This window comes from Notothenia rossii (assembly GCF_949606895.1).
Source record: "Notothenia rossii genome assembly, chromosome: 4".
NCBI classification, from domain to species: Eukaryota; Metazoa; Chordata; class Actinopteri; order Perciformes; family Nototheniidae; genus Notothenia; species Notothenia rossii.
The window spans coordinates 2,512,344-2,528,751 of NC_136902.1; the positions used below are offsets into that span (position 1 = coordinate 2,512,344).

Sequence of the window (16,408 nt, forward strand, 5' to 3'; positions counted from 1 at the left end):
GTTTAATAACCCTTTCCATCTTAAGATTATACCATTTATTAGTTATTAGTGAGTTGGTAAGTTAGTGAGTTAGTAGGGTAGTGAGTTAGGCCCACCCTACCCCTACACACTCCGTCCCCCGTGACAGAGTGAACTCACACACGAGGCTCCCTCCTGTCAGATGGAGGGAGTAAACACAGCAGCAAGCTTTGGGACGGCCTCCCCTCTCTCCGGCAGAAACAGGAAATACCGTAACTGTATGTAACAACGGTTTCAAATCAACATCTCTTAGACAAAAAGTTTAAATTAATAACTCAAATCATCTTTCATTGTGTTTCAAAGCTTTTTTAGTTTCAAACCTGATGTTTATAAGCTTTTTAGTTTTTGCAACGGTCTGTAAATATACACAACTTTATAATAAAATGCACACATTTACCTTTTTCTAGACTAAACAAGAAACATGAGGTTATCATGAGGTTGTTAACATCGCAGTTTATCAGTGGATGTTTTTGCTGGAACTACTTGTTAACAGCTTGTTTCCTCACGGACACACACAGCGTGACTCCGGTCAGGTAGAGACCGGTCTCAAGTCAGCACCGCTGCAGACTCGCTGTTTGAGGGCTTGATAGCCCACTCCCCCTCCACACCGCTCCAAACTCGTTGCTTTGGAACAGCACTTAATGTGGCGGACCCTCCGTGCGAACGTGGTTTGGGATTGGGCCTCAGTGAGCGAGTGAGTGATTACTTCCCCTTCATAAAAACACAGAGGCCATGAACTCACCATTTACAGGTTTTTATTTCAGACACGGTTGCGATACAGTGTGTAATATTGGCACAGAAACACAACATTCAAAAACCTGATGTATTAAAAGGAAATAACTTTTGCAGCTTATTATTATCTCAGATGTGTTGCTTCTTGGCACAGGAAGCAATTTCACAATTTCAACTTCCTGTAGTTGCAGGGGAGGAAACATCTGAGTGAGATCAAGAAAGGGACAGTTTGATGTTTCAATGAGGTATTTCTCATCTGACCTGTAGTGGATATGCATTTAAGACTCCGACAAATCTAAATCCACAGATATCAGAATGTAGTCTCTGACATGTCTCCATGTTTAAGAAGCTCTTTACTTTCTCTGCTCTGAACTCTTCAGTTCCTTATTTCTACTGTAACTCTTATCATCTGTATTTGCCTGTCTTTGTATTTCCTCTTGATACACATTTACAAAGTACTGAGCAATACACCTTATTTCTATATCTTGCTCTAAAACAGTTCTTTCTGACGGGAACTGAGACGCCAAACTCAAAGTCATTTAAAGTATAAGACCGCAGGAGTTTCTGATCGGCTGCCGGCTCTAAAGTTGAGTTAGTTCCTGTTATTTAGTGACTTGTGTTAAAAAGGGTTTGCTTCCTCAAAGTCCCACAATAACACAGACCAATCAGATCCTGGCATCTTTAAAGACAGAATATCAAACAGCTGCTGATCCCAAACGTTCTGTTTCACATTACTCTGGGTGTCTCTGTGCTCTCTGCTAAATCCTGAGAACTGTTACAGGATTTATATTTTTTATTATAACTTAGTACTTTTTGTTAACATGTAACACTAAGCTGTGTGTGGCTCTTTCCTGCTGAGACAATGCAAGTGTCCCCTCTGTGGGACAGATGAAGACATTCTGATTTGGTGTCTTTTTACAGGCATCTTAATGTCATGTTGTGTTTGAGGGCAAGGTCAAGCGGTGAAAGTATTATAAATATGCAAACAATTAACATCATTTAATGCAAAGTACCTCACACACACAAACACTTCAAACCAATCCAATCCTCCCTTTCAGTGACCCTTCCTCACGGAGAGCAGGGCGTAGCGTTGCAGACGTGTGAATGCATTTGAGAGCGTCAGAAGAAAAGTAAACAATTAAAGTGCCCTCACATTCTCCCAAAACAACATCGTCTCTGCAAAAACATCATCCTTATTTGTTCAGCATCCATCTTGTTTAGTATTTGTCTAAACTACTTCCCGTTGCATCCCGTCTCCCCTTTGACCTGCAGAGCACAGAGAGAATGCACGAGAAGCTGAACTCTGATATATAAGAGAAGGTGTGCAGACTTTTTGCCACAAGTCAAATGTTAACTTTCTGCATGTTGTACCGTGAGCTCAGCGGCAAAGGAGAAAAGCCGGATATGAAACACGGATGGAGAAACAGCGACGTGTGATCAGGATCTGTCCTGAACAGCTCAGTGGACCACGTGGACTCTTGAGCTGAATTGATGGAAACTAACTATTTATTTATAATTTGTTCTTCTTATATTCAAGGTGACAGCTTCCCATTTCAATTTAAATAACCCCCCAAAAGTCAAAAAAGCACCCGATGTATCCCTCCCTCTCCTCTGATAAACACACTATTGATCCATGCTCCCCCCCCCCCTAAAGAAACCTGTGATTTGGTGAACAACAACCGGAACGCCGGACGTTTCTAATTCCACAACCAACGTGATTTCTCTCGGCTGCATCGTTTCTCTTGAACCTCATTATTTTGGCAAAAACTGTGTTTAAAAAAAATGTGTTTTTTTTCCCCCGTCGAGACGAAGGGTATGTGGACAGCTCTTCAGGAAGCAGATTGCACTGGACTTCCTGTCAGTGGCGGTAGTTTGCGGAGAGGAACACGATGCTGTGCAAGAGGAGAGACACCTCGGAGTCTGAGGGGACACAGAGAGGACAGAGAGTTACCTTCTAGATCTGAGACGTTCCCTTCTCGACTACGGAGGGACCAAACAACATGTTCAAAGAACCGGGAGAGAGGGAACCCACTTGGAGAACTTAGTAGATGATGTTTAGTGACTTGAAAAGGAAGTTACAAAGCAAACTTAAGATAAACTAAGAACAGCTTTCTCCTAAAAGAAAGTCACTAAAGTATTCATACACTTTTTCACCAATGACCTCTCCGTGACCTTGACCTCATTTTCCATGACCAAACAAATGACTCTTTCAGCGTTCCACTGAAAATGGTTTATTTGAACATGGAACAGGAAAATAAGGTCTGAAACATGTTGTGTCTAAAACAAATCAAATAGCTTACTAGCTTCTACACGCTAGAGCAACTCAAATCTCTCACCAGCAAAACACCTCGTCAGTTAAAAGCCCTTCTACGTTTCATTACGATACCATACAGTATTTATCATTATAGTATTACTATTTCTGGGATTAGGTAAAATATAAATTATATTTGATGCAACTTTAGTTACATTTCCACGATTTTTCCAAAACTTGTTTTCCAGGGCCTGGAATTAGCATTTTGAATTTCCATGACTTGTTCAGGTTTGTAATGAGCGTAAGAACCGTGAGTAGTTCCTACAGTAAGATAAACATCTCCTAACAAACACAGGTTGAACACAGGATTATATGACGGAGGGTTAAAGGAATACTTAAATACACGAGAGGTTTGATAGTTCTTCCATTTTTGTGCAAAGTCACTTTGGTTCCTCATTGGATGGGTTTGATGACTACAAGTGCATTGTGGGTAATGTAGGCACTTGGTATAGACAAGGTAAAACATGCATGGAATAAAGAACGACTCTCACATGACTTTCCAGTTCACTCTAATTCAATCAAGGGAAAACACACACACACACACACACACACACACACACACACACACACACACACACACACACACACACACACACACACACACACACACACACACACACACACACACACACACACACACACACACACACACACACACACACACACACACACACACACACACACACACACACACACACACACACACACACACACACACACACACACACACACACACACACACACACACACACACACACACACACACACACACACACACACACACACACACACACACACACACACCTTTGAGGGCGTTGGACAGGTGGAGCCAGCGGGACATCCACTCTCTGCCCTGATGGACAGTCAGACTGCTGGAGTACAGGCCGCGCAGGAAACACGCCTGAAGCAGGAGTCAACGTTATTGTCAATCTTTCAGTTTGTGTGTACAGAGAGATCGAAATACCGTTTCCCACAATCCAGAATATGAAATACAAATATATATAAAAATATGCATATACCTATATATACAAAATCAACAGACACATGCACACATTAAGACCTAAATAAAAGCACAACAATCAATAAATACAAAATAACATTCACTTCAATATCTTTGAGAATAATGAACCGCACGTTATAGATATATAATAATAATAATACATTAAATACACATAGATTTAAACCTACTGAAAGACAAATACACATATTTACTTGAGTAAAGAAGTTTAGTCAGTACTTCTACCAGAGTATTTTTAAACACGAGGATGTGTACTTCTACTCGAGTAAAGGATGTGTACTTCTACTCGAGTAAAGGATGTGTACTTCTACTCGAGTAAAGGATGTGTACTTCTACTCGAGTAAAGGATGTGTACTTCTACTCGAGTAAAGGATGTGTACTTCTACTTGAGTAAAGGATGTGTACTTCTACTCGAGTAAAGGATGTGTACTTCTACCTGAGTAAAGGATGTGTACTTCTACTCGAGTAAAGGATGTGTACTTCTACTTGAGTAAAGGATGTGTGTACGTTGGCCTCTCTGGAGGTATCACTGAGAGAGACTGACCTGTCGGAGCTCGGCCTCGCTCAGGTTCTGGACTCCCAGGCGGCTCAGAGCTCGGTCCAGATGCAGAAGTTCTGATCCGTGACGCTGCAGCCGGTGAGACATCAGGAAGCTGGGGAGACGAGGGGTGAGGAAGAGGAGCGGGGAGACGAGCCTCTGAGGAAGAAACACAGGACACAAATAGTTCCAGTTTGAGATTGACAGACTTTTCAAGGACTTGTTATAAAAGAGCATTTTCCAGAGCTGGAGGAAGTACTGAGATCTCTCACTGAAGTAAGAGCACCAATAATACAGCGTCAAATACTCAGTTACAATTAAAAGTCCTGTAATCATGATGTTACTTAAGTAAGAGTAGTATTTGATGAAGTTATTAGTGAGTGAGTTGGTTAGTGATTGAGTTAGTGGCCAAGCCCCCGCCTACATTAAAGACCTGAACCACCCTCACAGCACAACCCGGGCCCTGAGGTCCACTGAGCGAGGCCTCCTAAGGGTGCCCCGAGCCAGGCTAGACACTAAGGGGGACCGTGCCTCTGAGGCGGTGGCCCCAAGGCTCTGGAACAAACTCCCCCAGAAACTAAGAGGCTCTGCCTCAATAGAGATCTTTAAGGGGCAGCTAAAGACCCACCTCTTCCGACAGGCCTTTGGGGCGCCGGAGGAGGTGAGTGTGTAGGAGGTGAGTGTGTAGGAGGTGAGTGTGGAGGAGGTGAGTGTGGAGGAGATGAGTGTGGAGGAGATGAGGGTGTAGGAGGTGAGGGTGAGTGTGGAGGAGGTGAGGGTGGAGGAGGTGAGGGTGAGTGTGTAGGAGGTGAGTGTGGAGGAGGTGAGTGTGTAGGAGGTGAGTGTGGAGGAGGTGAGTGTGGAGGAGGTGAGTGTGGAGGAGGTAAGTGTGGAGGAGGTAAGTGTGGAGGAGGTGAGGGTGGAGGAGGTGAGGGTGAGTGTGTAGGAGGTGAGTGTGTGTGTGGAGGAGGTGAGTGTGGAGGAGGTGAGTGTGGAGGAGGTGAGGGTGAGTGTGTAGGAGGTGAGTGTGTGTGGAGGAGGTGAGTGTGTGTGGAGGTGAGTGTGTGTGGAGGTGAGGGTGTAGGAGGTGAGTGTGGAGGAGGTGAGTGTGGAGGAGGTGAGTGTGGAGGAGGCGAGTGTGGAGGAGGCGAGTGTGGAGGAGGCGAGTGTGGAGGAGGTGAGTGTGTAGCTGTGTGCTCTATGCCTTTCATTCTACCTGTTATAGTTGTGCTGTGAAGCACTTTGAACTAGTGTTGAGAAGGGAGCTGTATAAATATAGTTTTACGTGAAGTCTACCCATGCTATGCAGCCTTGAAATTTCCCCCAAACCAAGGACGCGGCCTCGGTGGAATTCCAAGTATGCTGGAGATTGGAACAGTACTTCGGCGGCACTCGAGGACGTAGTATCCTTGAAATATTGGCTTGGAAGCCAGTTTCCTCGCGATTGAGAAACGGCCAGTGAGTGAGTGAGTGAGTTAGTGAGTCAGTGAGTCAGTTAGTGAGTCAGTGAGTTAGTGGATGAGTCAGTGAGTGAGTGAGTGAGTGAGTGAGTGAGTGAGTGAGTGAGTGAGTGAGTGAGTGAGTGAGTGAGTGAGTGAGTGAGTGGGTGAGTTAGTGAGTTAGTGGGTGAGTCAGTGAGTCAGTCAGTGAGTCAGTGAGTGAGTGAGTTAGTGAGTTAGTGAGTTAGTGAGTTAGTGGGTGAGTGAGTGAGTGAGTGAGCGAGCGAGTGAGTGAGTGAGTGAGTGAGTCAGTTAGTGAGTGAGTGAATGAGTCACTGACCATCTGCTCGCTGCTCATCCTCCTGACGCCCAGCGGGGGTCCGGAGAACAGTTTTCTCACGGCCAGGATTTCAGAAACCTGAGGAGTCACTCCGTTCTGCACCTGGAGAACACAGACACTCTGTATCACTCTTTATCACTCTTTTCTGTGTGCACACATGAAGCTAGAACATGGAGCTAGGACATGAAGCTAGGACATGAAGCTAGGACATGAAGCTAGAACATGAAGCTAGGACATGAAGCTAGGACATGAAGCTAGGACATGAAGCTAGGACATGAAGCTAGGACATGAAGCTAGGACATGAAGCTAGAACATGAAGCTAGGACATGAAGCTAGGACATGAAGCTAGGACATGAAGCTAGAACATGAAGCTAGGACATGAAGCTAGGACATGAAGCTAGGACATGAAGCTAGAACATGAAGCTAGGACATGAAGCTAGGACATGAAGCTAGAACATGAAGCTAGGACATGAAGCTAGAACATGAAGCTAGGACATGAAGCTAGAACATGAAGCTAGGACATGAAGCTAGGACATGAAGCTAGGACATGAAGCTAGAACATGAAGCTAGGACATGAAGCTAGGACATGAAGCAAGGAGATGAATCTAGGACATGAGGCTAGGACATGAAACTAGAACTAGTTCATGAGCTGAAGAGGAAGCAAGCATTTGACCCCTCAGACATGAGAGCGTGTGGGAGGAGTCAAAGGAAGTGGTAACACTCTGGATTAATTTACTTCCACCAATCATTTCCCCAAAAAGCAAAACAAGCTTTTATAAAAGAGACAGAATAAAAACTAATGATGATGTGAATCAGTTATGTTCATTAGTTTAGCAACGCTGACACCTAGCGGCTGGATTTAATACATGTCACTAATGACACCTTTGAATCAAGATTAACGAAACAACTCAAGTCTTTGTTGTTATTGGATCACTGCTATTGGATTAAACAGTTTGGAAAGAGGCAAGTCAAAAAGAGATGGGTCAAACTTTGAATACAGTTTTTGTATAATTTAGTTTTTTAAATTAACTTAATCGTCTTCAAGATGAATCGAGCATAATCATGTGTAACTCAAAATCAGGATAATAAAACGTTTTAAACCGCAATAAACCGTATTTAATGTTGTCTTAATGTACATTATTTAATTTCATATTCTGTTCTTGTACATATCATATTCTATTTACATGTATATGCTTTTTATTTTCTATTTTCAGAAGAACGTCATTGCCCTTTCTCCACTGTAGCTGCTGTGCATGTGACGATAACATGTTTGAATGTTTGATCTCCTTCCGGTGACTTCTGTGTTCTCTGGTGCTCTCTTACTTTGACGCAGAGGTTCTGCAGGCGTTTCTGTAGAACCCCCTCGGAGACCTTCAGGTTCTGCAGCCCAGAGAGGACGGGCTGGTGCTGCTGGAGCCGCACCGAATGGGACACACCCCGAAACTCCAGCTGCTGCCGGGGGGTCCAGAAGTGAGGGATCAGGAGCTGCCGGGGGAAGAGGTACCTGCGGGGGGGGGGGGGCAAGTTTATTGATACAGCACTTTTCAACACAAGGCAACTCAAAGTGTTTTACCTCAAAACATCAAAAAGCAAAGAACATAACACATGAGTAACAAGTACATGAGTGAAAGTGACAGCGCAGTGTGAAATGGGAATAGTTCAATGAAAAGCCGCGGCAGAAAGAAAAGCCTTCAGCCTGGATCTAAAGGCAGTCAGAGTTGCAGCGGACCGGTGTTGTGTCAAATGATGCACCCCCGTCGTGAAATGCACCCCTTGACACGGGGAACGCGCATTTGAATGTATAGTCCGCTATTCTATGTTGTCTTTTTGATGGTTGGGGCGTCGAATCCTGGATTCTGCATTCATTCCTCACTTCTTTTTCAGTTAAGTTTTTATTTAATATATGTTTTTATTTAATTGTGACGTCCTGTCTGTATACTTTTGCTTGTGCTTTACAATGTATTGTTTATTTGTACATCAAGTGCTTGAGGGTGGGATTAAAAAAAAAAAATCATTTCGGGGGGTGCTTTTTATGAACAGCCTGGTTGCCACGATATGCACCCCTTGATATCTCTGACAACACACGTGTCACACACAAAAAACTTGCTCCATGTATTGGTACTAGTCCTACAACTATACCCTCCAACGTGCTTGAGGGTGGGATTAATAGAAGCGTCTTTTCTTGGGGGGCACTTTTTACGGCAGGCCAGGGGGTGCATTTCACGACGGGGGTGCATCATTTGACACAACACCGGCAGCTTTCTGGGAGTTTGTTCCAGATGTTTGGGAACACCCCTCTGGCTTCCTTGAGCTTAGACAAAAATAAGAAGGAAGTAAAATAAAAGCATTTGTACTAGGACCATTTATGTTTTGTTGCACGGTTGAAAATGTTTCGTATCTTGTATTTTGAGGTGATACTGTGACACGTACGACAATTAACAAAACGGTTTTAATTAAGTCGACTAAAAGATGCGTCACATCCTGCTTCGGTCCAGCGCCTTTTCCTGCAGGCGAATAAGCTGGCCCCCGGCTCGATGATCGGAGGAACACAGAGGGTTTAATTCTGCGTGGTTAGAGTTATATGCTTTCACAGCAAACGATGCTGGCTTACCGGGATGTTTGATATGTGGAGAGAAGTTGTGAAAGGTGCTGCAGCCTTTACGTATTGGAGGAAAAACAGCTGACGATCTTCAGTCATAATTCAATCAGTTAAAGGTGGAGTAGGTCATTCACTTCAGATACACTTGTCATATCCCATGGAATGCTCTTAACATCCCGATAGCAATGAATATATTTAAAGGTGGGGTAGGTAATTCTGGAGAAACGCTAGAATTTGAAAATACACAACCGGAAAAAATCTGCCTCTTAAGATGAGATAGAGCTTTATTGTCTCCCTTAACAGAAATGTATCTTGGGCATCGAGATAATACACATAAAACATTCAGGTCAATCAGTCATAGATACAGAACCGAGATCACAGAGCCCCTCCTCCAACACACAGGAACGCGCACATGACCAATGAGGGCACGAGATAAGTCTGTGCACAGATGGAAGGCTGACAGGCAGGTAGGCCATCCAGTTACTTTAGCCGGGCCGGCTCAGATGATTGGTCGTGCTTTTTACAGCGCCACGGCTTCCACAGATGAATTTGTTTATGTATTTATTGTCAAAGCATTTAAGATATTCATTGCTATCGGGATGTTAAGAGAATTCCATGCAATATAACAAAAAGTGTATCTCGAGCCGGTTTCTCAAACTTACCTACCCCACCTTTAACTCTTTTTAGGGTGCAGCTATATGTTTTATTTATCTCAATTTAATAATATTTATTTTCTTCAAATGTGCAGAGGACTCTCCAAGTGCTGTGTTGATTCATTTTAAATGTTTTTTATTCTCCTTATAAGAGTTCTTTGTTTCTTATTAGAGGTTTGTTTGTTTGTAGCCTTTATTTAACCAGGTGAAATCAACGATCTCTTTTTCAAGGGAGACCTGCAGCACATTGGTAAACAGTTTAATAATGTAATAAATAATAAATGCAAACAAACTGTAGTTGTTGTCTATGATGTAACAATAAATACAACGTTATAAGCTATCAAGCTATCAATTATGTTTTGCGGCTCCAGACAAAAAAAATGGTTGGAAAAGGGGTCAAAGTGGCTCTTTTGGTGAAAAAGGTTGCAGACCCCTCAACCCGAGTCTTCCCGTGAGATTATAGTTCTTTAGACACTTTTCTAACCTTTTTACATTCCTTTCATCCTTCCCTTTCGTCCATTTTGAATCCCCAGACATCACATGTTCCCATTTTACTGTAACGATCTTTGACCTTTAAACCCACTTGTCTTTTCAATTTCCAGAATTAGGATATTTAAACCTGTTTTAAGACTTAACAGGGAGGAAAGTAAACATTCATGGTGATGAAGAGCATGGTTATGAAGAGCATGGTGATGAAGAGCAGGGGGTATACAGTGACTCACATCAGGAGGAACACCAGGTAGTTGGCAAAGGGAGGGATGGAGATCACCAGCAGAGGAATGGCCTTCCCCACGTCTCTGCGGAACTGAGGGACAGAAGAAGAGCTGCCGTTAGATCAAACATTTGTTTGTTTTGCATGTAAATGGTTAGACTCCTTTGTTTACTTCCGGAACATGGTGACATCACTATAGAACACTGGCGCTCCTATTGGCTTGCGCTCCAACACATTGTACGTGATAGGCTTTGGGGCGGGACATCTCTAAGCAGTTGACCAATCACAACAGAGCCGGCCAGCTAACCAATCAGAGCAGCTCTGGTTTCAGACATAGGGTGAAAAGAGGTGCTGCAGCACATTAAAGCATGGAGACATGTCAGAGTAGAGACACTACATACTGATATACACCTGAACATCAGCAGGAGAGGACTCTTTAAAGTAGAGACACTACATACTGATATACACCTGAACATCAGCAGGAGAGAACTCTTTAAAGTAGAGACACTACATACTGACATACACCTGAACATCAGCAGGAGAGGACTCTTTAAAGTAGAGACACTACATACTGATATACACCTGAACATCAGCAGGAGAGGACTCTTTAAAGTAGAGACACTACATACTGATATACACCTGAACATCAGCAGGAGAGGACTCTTTAAAGTAGAGACACTACATACTGATATACACCTGAACATCAGCAGGAGAGGACTCTTTAAAGTAGAGACACTACATACTGATATACACCTGAACATCAGCAGGAGAGGACTCTTTAAAGTAGAGACACTACATACTGATATAAACCTGAACATCAGCAGGAGAGGACTCTTTAAAGTAGAGACACTACATACTGATATACACCTGAACATCAGCAGGAGAGGACTCTTTAAAGTAGAGGCACTACATACTGATATACACCTGAACATCAGCAGGAGAGGACTCTTTAAAGTAGAGCAACTCCATACTGATATACACCTGAACATCAGCAGGAGAGGACTCTTTAAAGTAGAGGCACTACATACTGATATACACCTGAACATCAGCAGGAGAGGACTCTTTAAAGTAGAGGCACTACATACTGATATACACCTGAACATCAGCAGGAGAGGACTCTTTAAAGTAGAGCCACTCCATACTGATATACACCTGAACATCAGCAGGAGAGGACTCTTTAAAGTAGAGGCACTACATACTGATATATATAATATTTGATAAAGGACTGACCTGTCGGAGCTTCTCCATGTCCCTGTAGGGCAGATCCTTGAACTGCAGTTGGTCAGAGTGCATGTTAACTTTTATCCTCTTCACCTCTTTGCCGTCTCTGAACAGCAGCTTGATCCCTGGAACCATTCAATTAAAAAATAAATTACGGTAATGTGAAAGCTGATGATAAGAAACATGTGGAAAGAACAAACTGATGGCGGTCAATGTTACAAAGATTGCAAATGTCGGACCCTCTGGTGTTGGAAAAGAGTATGATAGGGGGCCTTTAAATGATGTAGGGGTTCAAAGATGATCGTACCTTCCACAAAAGTGTGATAGAGCTGGAAGAAGCGAGGAAATCTTTTTTTGAGGAAACTTTCATATTTGGAGTTGACTATCTGGACGTATCGCCCCAAACCTCGTCTGACTTGAGACGTGGAGTAGAGTCTGCAGAGAGGGGGAATAAGTGTATTTATTATAAAACATCAGGAAGGAAAGTGGATTAAAATGCAGGAAATTGTCTCTTTTTTTATTTAAAAACACAGAATAACAAACATAGCTCATGCAGATGTTACATTTTTTATTTTGCTTTTAATATGTAATTAATGTTGTGTTTTATATATTTTAAGTGTGTTGTTTTAACTATATATATATATCCTTTATTTAGCCAGGTAAAAGACTCATTGATATTAAAATCTCTTTTCCAAGAGTGGTCTGGCCACGAGGGCAGCATGAACGAAGTTACAACAGATAAAACACAGACAAGACAGGCAGACAAATACAGCAGTAAAACACAAATAAAATGGCACATTAGCCCGTCAATATGCGAAATAAAACGCATTCAAAAATTAAAAACTGGCATAATTTAAAACGATTTTTGGATATACGAGCACGCACATCTACCAATGGTGTCGTGTTCTCTGTCCTTTAAGGTTGACCTGAATTCCCCCATAATGATTACATCTGAGAGTTTCAGCTCCTTCTGTACATTGTTCCAAGCTGTGGGGGCAGTATATTTAAAAGCTGTTTTACATAGTTTTGTTCTTACGTTAGGAACCAGCATCCGAATAAAATCTTGGGAGCCCAGGCCATATAGACTTTCTCTAAACTAATTAGTTTTGACTGTGTAAAGTGTCTTTGAGTTTCCAGAAAAGCGCTCTATAAATAAAATGCATTATTATTTATTCTGGGAGATGGTTGCCTCTAACCTTTCGGCGATATTTGAGACTAAGGTGACTCATTCACCTGTACTAATAATATTGATAAACATTTCAGAAATATAAGTTTAAATTATTAATATGAACAAAATGAGGAATTTTGAATATTTTTTTACATAAGAAATAAGACTTGTTTAAACTATTATTTCAATATTTTAAGTTCTTGCAATTACTGTATTATTAATTGTCAAAAATCATGTGAAATTCAAGTCATAATCCAAACAGGATGAAACCAGTATTTGTTACTTGCCGGTAAATATTATTTATGAGAAAAACAACCGGAAATCATCTCTCACCCTATTGATCTGCTGACATATTAACACATCAATAATTAAAAGGGTAGTTTAAGGTGTATCACAGTATTTAAAATATAGTTTTAATCTCATTTTACGTATTTTTAATTAACCGTTTTTGTGACAAATATGGTATATGGTTCCCTCAAGTGAAGCTAGCTAAACTTAGCAAGGATTCAAGTGAAATGCTAGCAGAATAACGGGACGGATAGTGGACGAAAGAGGCTTAAATAGCTCAGAACATACCTGTACTGACAGGGCAGGTAAGGGGAATAAAGTCCATTATTTATCCTGTTTGTCCTGAGACAACAGAACCGGGTCAAAGAGGAGCTCAGCAGCGCCATGTTGGATCACCGTAGTGACGGGTTATGGCTAGAAAGGATCCGTCTTGTGTAAATATGACATCACGTTCTCGTTGTAACTCTCGTTGGAGCGGCTCGGAAACACACCTACACCATGCAACATACACATTAATGCAGCAGTAATATTAATAGAGAAACATCAGACATAATAGTAAAACACTGAAAGGGAACATTGTATTGCACCAGCTATCTTGGGACTTTTACTGCGACAACGTTGACTTGCCTGTGAATAAAAAATAAACCATAGTGTTGGTGATCTAGAGTGTTGTCATTCTTCTTTGAACAGCAAGACCGCTAACACCCTATTTCAACAATCACACTCCCTGTCATTGACATAATTAATAGATGGTTTAGCTTCTCACCATCAATTGCTGTGGCCCACTGATGTTAACGATCGTAACTGAAAGGCTGCCTGCCAAACGTAAACATTCAGCCACGTGACTTGCAAACTATCGCGAGAGTTTTACTAGACGGATCCTTTCTAGAAGCGTTACTTTACCGTAGTGACGTGTGAAAAAAGCACGTTTTCTTTACCGTAGTGACGTTTGAAAAGGGCAAAGACAAATGACGTTTCTTTACCGTAGTGTAGGAAATAAAGGGCAGGGACAAACGACGTCTAGGTACCGTAATGTACATTGTCAGAATAAGTGAGAAATGGAGCAACTTGCAGGTTTTTTTTTTTTATTGCATTTATGCTTAACCTTGCCTGAAAATTACAATTAAAAATGTTAATGCGGGATTTGATATGTTTTACAAGACATAAGGGAAGGAATTCAGAGGAAAAGGAGCCGTTTTGAGCTCTGCTACTAAAAACTGCTTTATTTAACGTCATACTCAAACGCGTCATATTACGTCACATGAGGGAGCAACTTTCTCGGACTCGTTCTCTGCCCAATCCGCGGTAGTAGTTTGTAGTTGGTTTGAGCGGTTGTGATTTAGTGAGCTGGTATTTTTTCGGTAATTTTACCATTTGTAATCATGGTGAGCTTGTGTTTGTGCAGGTTGCACAAACTCGAGCCTGTCAGGACATCGAGTCCACATTTTCCCTCACGGGAAAAGGACCGGAGATAACGTTCGTTCCTTGGTGCGTTGTGCATCTACTTCCCTGCAGCACATACTCTCCACAGCTTTATCAGGAAACCGTATTACATCTCTCTCCCATCCGGTACACGGCACCGTAAGACGTAGTGTGGAGTTGCATTAGGTAACGCTGTGGTGGCTGTACTGCTCCAGTCGTCTCCTTTGTGTTTGTTTGTGTGGGCGTGGTGGCTGTCATTCCTGGCTCCTGGCTCAACCTCCACTCACCTGCTGCAATCAGCTGTGCACCCTCCCCGACTACACACCTGCTTTCCATCAAGCCATTTACAACAGCATATCAACGGAGGCTCCACAACCTTTCTCTGCCAGATCGTCAAGTATCAGCCGTATCTCAAATGCTTTCCAGCTGAGCCACAGCACACACACTGAATTCATCTGAAAACACTGCACCCTATTTATTCCTGTATTTATTCATTTATTTATTCATTGATGATTTTATTCCTACTTTTATTTATGCTTTTATTTATTTATACTTAAAACATGTTCCGACCTCTATATAAGTGAGGGTCTGAGCTCTCTTAATTCTATCGCGTCAGCACCGGGCCCGGGTACAGGAGGGGTAATATCGTTCTTATTATACATCCATATGAGCGTTGTGGTTCAACCGATCTGAATTGCTTTCTGAAGCAGTCACGTGGTATCGACAGGCAGCGAGGCTTCGTTTGTCATCGGTGACGTCACTGGCCCAAAACGATACAAGCCTCGATACAGGCTTCACAAAAAGCTTCGGGGATTACTCGACACACGCTCCGAAGCCTCGGCGCAATACGTAACATCACTAACTATATTATCAATGCTACTTTAGTTATAGCCTGATATGATTGCTAACTTTACAATGTTGTGATGTGACTGACGTTAGCTAACATTAACTGTAGCTAACGCCGGTCACTCACCAAGACAGCTGCTCTGTTCTCCACTGGTTCTCCACACACCAAAGCTCCATTTCTCTCCGATGGCCGTTATTTTTTTTCTAATCCTTGGCTGCTCCTGGTCTCTTGGACGCATAGCAGGCTCATAATTATAATCATATGCATTCGAATATATTGTAACGTTCACAGATGGAGTCGGAAACCGGCTGCAAGTTATTAGGCTTTAATAACTCTTATTAGCTTAGAGGAATACAGAACAGCTTGGGGTTTCCACCTTACACAACTATAACTCCCACACACACCTATATATACCAGTGTCTACGTCACAACCTCCCTGCCCTCCCCCGTCCGCTCCCCCAACCACAGGCCTGCACCTAGGATAGCATCCTGTGCAGCTCTGTGATTGGCCAAGAGACCGGGGATGCCTGAGTGACACCACTCAGCCTCCTATACAGGGTCGCTACACTACTAGTCCATGGGCCAGAGGCCAAAATTGGACTTTTTGGTACCACTCAGAGTGGCAAAGTCTAGTAACATTTTTTGAAAAGGTACATGTCCATAGATGATATTTTGGTATGATAACCCATCCTAAGTGGTAGCTTTTTGACAGTTATCAGCTCATAAAGTTATCAACCCCCTGCAAAAAATAGGCCTCTAAACGCCGGGGGCATATTTTGTTTTGTGCTCATTTTCAGAACTTTACTCATATGTTATGAGGGCATGTTTGGTAGCATTTTAAAGTGTACAATCCTAGCTTTCATTTAGACCTAGTTTTGGGCCTATCTAAAAAATATAAAGGTCACATGGTCAAAGGTCAAACTGTCTCAACAACATTTTTTCCACTATTTTCGCCTAAACTGTAGTCTTTTTTATAGCACTGTGAAATGTAGGAACAGCACTGACACAAATAACAAAAACTGAAATACTCACAGGACTGTAACAATTCAGGAAATGTTTAATCTTCCCATAATATCCTGCTATGAGGGAAGATATGGGTCTT

The 16,408-nt window shown here is 42.4% G+C and overlaps 1 protein-coding gene across 2 annotated transcripts; it reads right to left on the reverse strand.

Annotated features, from left to right (window-relative positions):
- Positions 1 to 756: 756 nt before the first annotated feature.
- Positions 757 to 13,945, reverse strand: letmd1 (LETM1 domain containing 1). Of its 2 annotated transcripts, none has more exons than XM_079675269.1 (10): positions 13,804 to 13,945; positions 13,326 to 13,528; positions 11,889 to 12,016; positions 11,591 to 11,706; positions 10,371 to 10,453; positions 7,720 to 7,900; positions 6,397 to 6,498; positions 4,624 to 4,776; positions 3,866 to 3,962; positions 757 to 2,670 (listed from the first exon to the last, which is right to left on the reverse strand). In XM_079675269.1, the coding sequence occupies exons 2-10, from the start codon at positions 13,421 to 13,423 to the stop codon at positions 2,609 to 2,611; spliced, it is 1,020 nt and encodes a 339-aa protein (XP_079531395.1). In that variant the 5' UTR covers positions 13,424 to 13,528; positions 13,804 to 13,945; the 3' UTR covers positions 757 to 2,608. The 2 variants fall into 2 exon arrangements, with proteins under 2 accessions (XP_079531395.1, XP_079531396.1); XM_079675270.1 differs by lacking the exon at positions 13,804 to 13,945 and adding an exon at positions 13,665 to 13,793.
- Positions 13,946 to 16,408: the final 2,463 nt, after the last annotated feature.

Bases quoted from the DNA above. Each gene is read 5' to 3' on its own strand.
- letmd1 (XM_079675269.1), bottom strand. From the start codon at position 13,423: ATGGCGCTGCTGAGCTCCTCTTTGACCCGGTTCTGTTGTCTCAGGACA. The intron at 7,901-10,370 runs GTGAGTCACTGT...CCCCCCCCGCAG, and splicing joins TACCTGGTGTTCCTCCTGAT to GTACCTCTTCCCCCGGCAGC. The intron at 3,963-4,623 runs GTCAGTCTCTCT...CTCCTGCTTCAG, and splicing joins GCGAGGCCGAGCTCCGACAG to GCGTGTTTCCTGCGCGGCCT.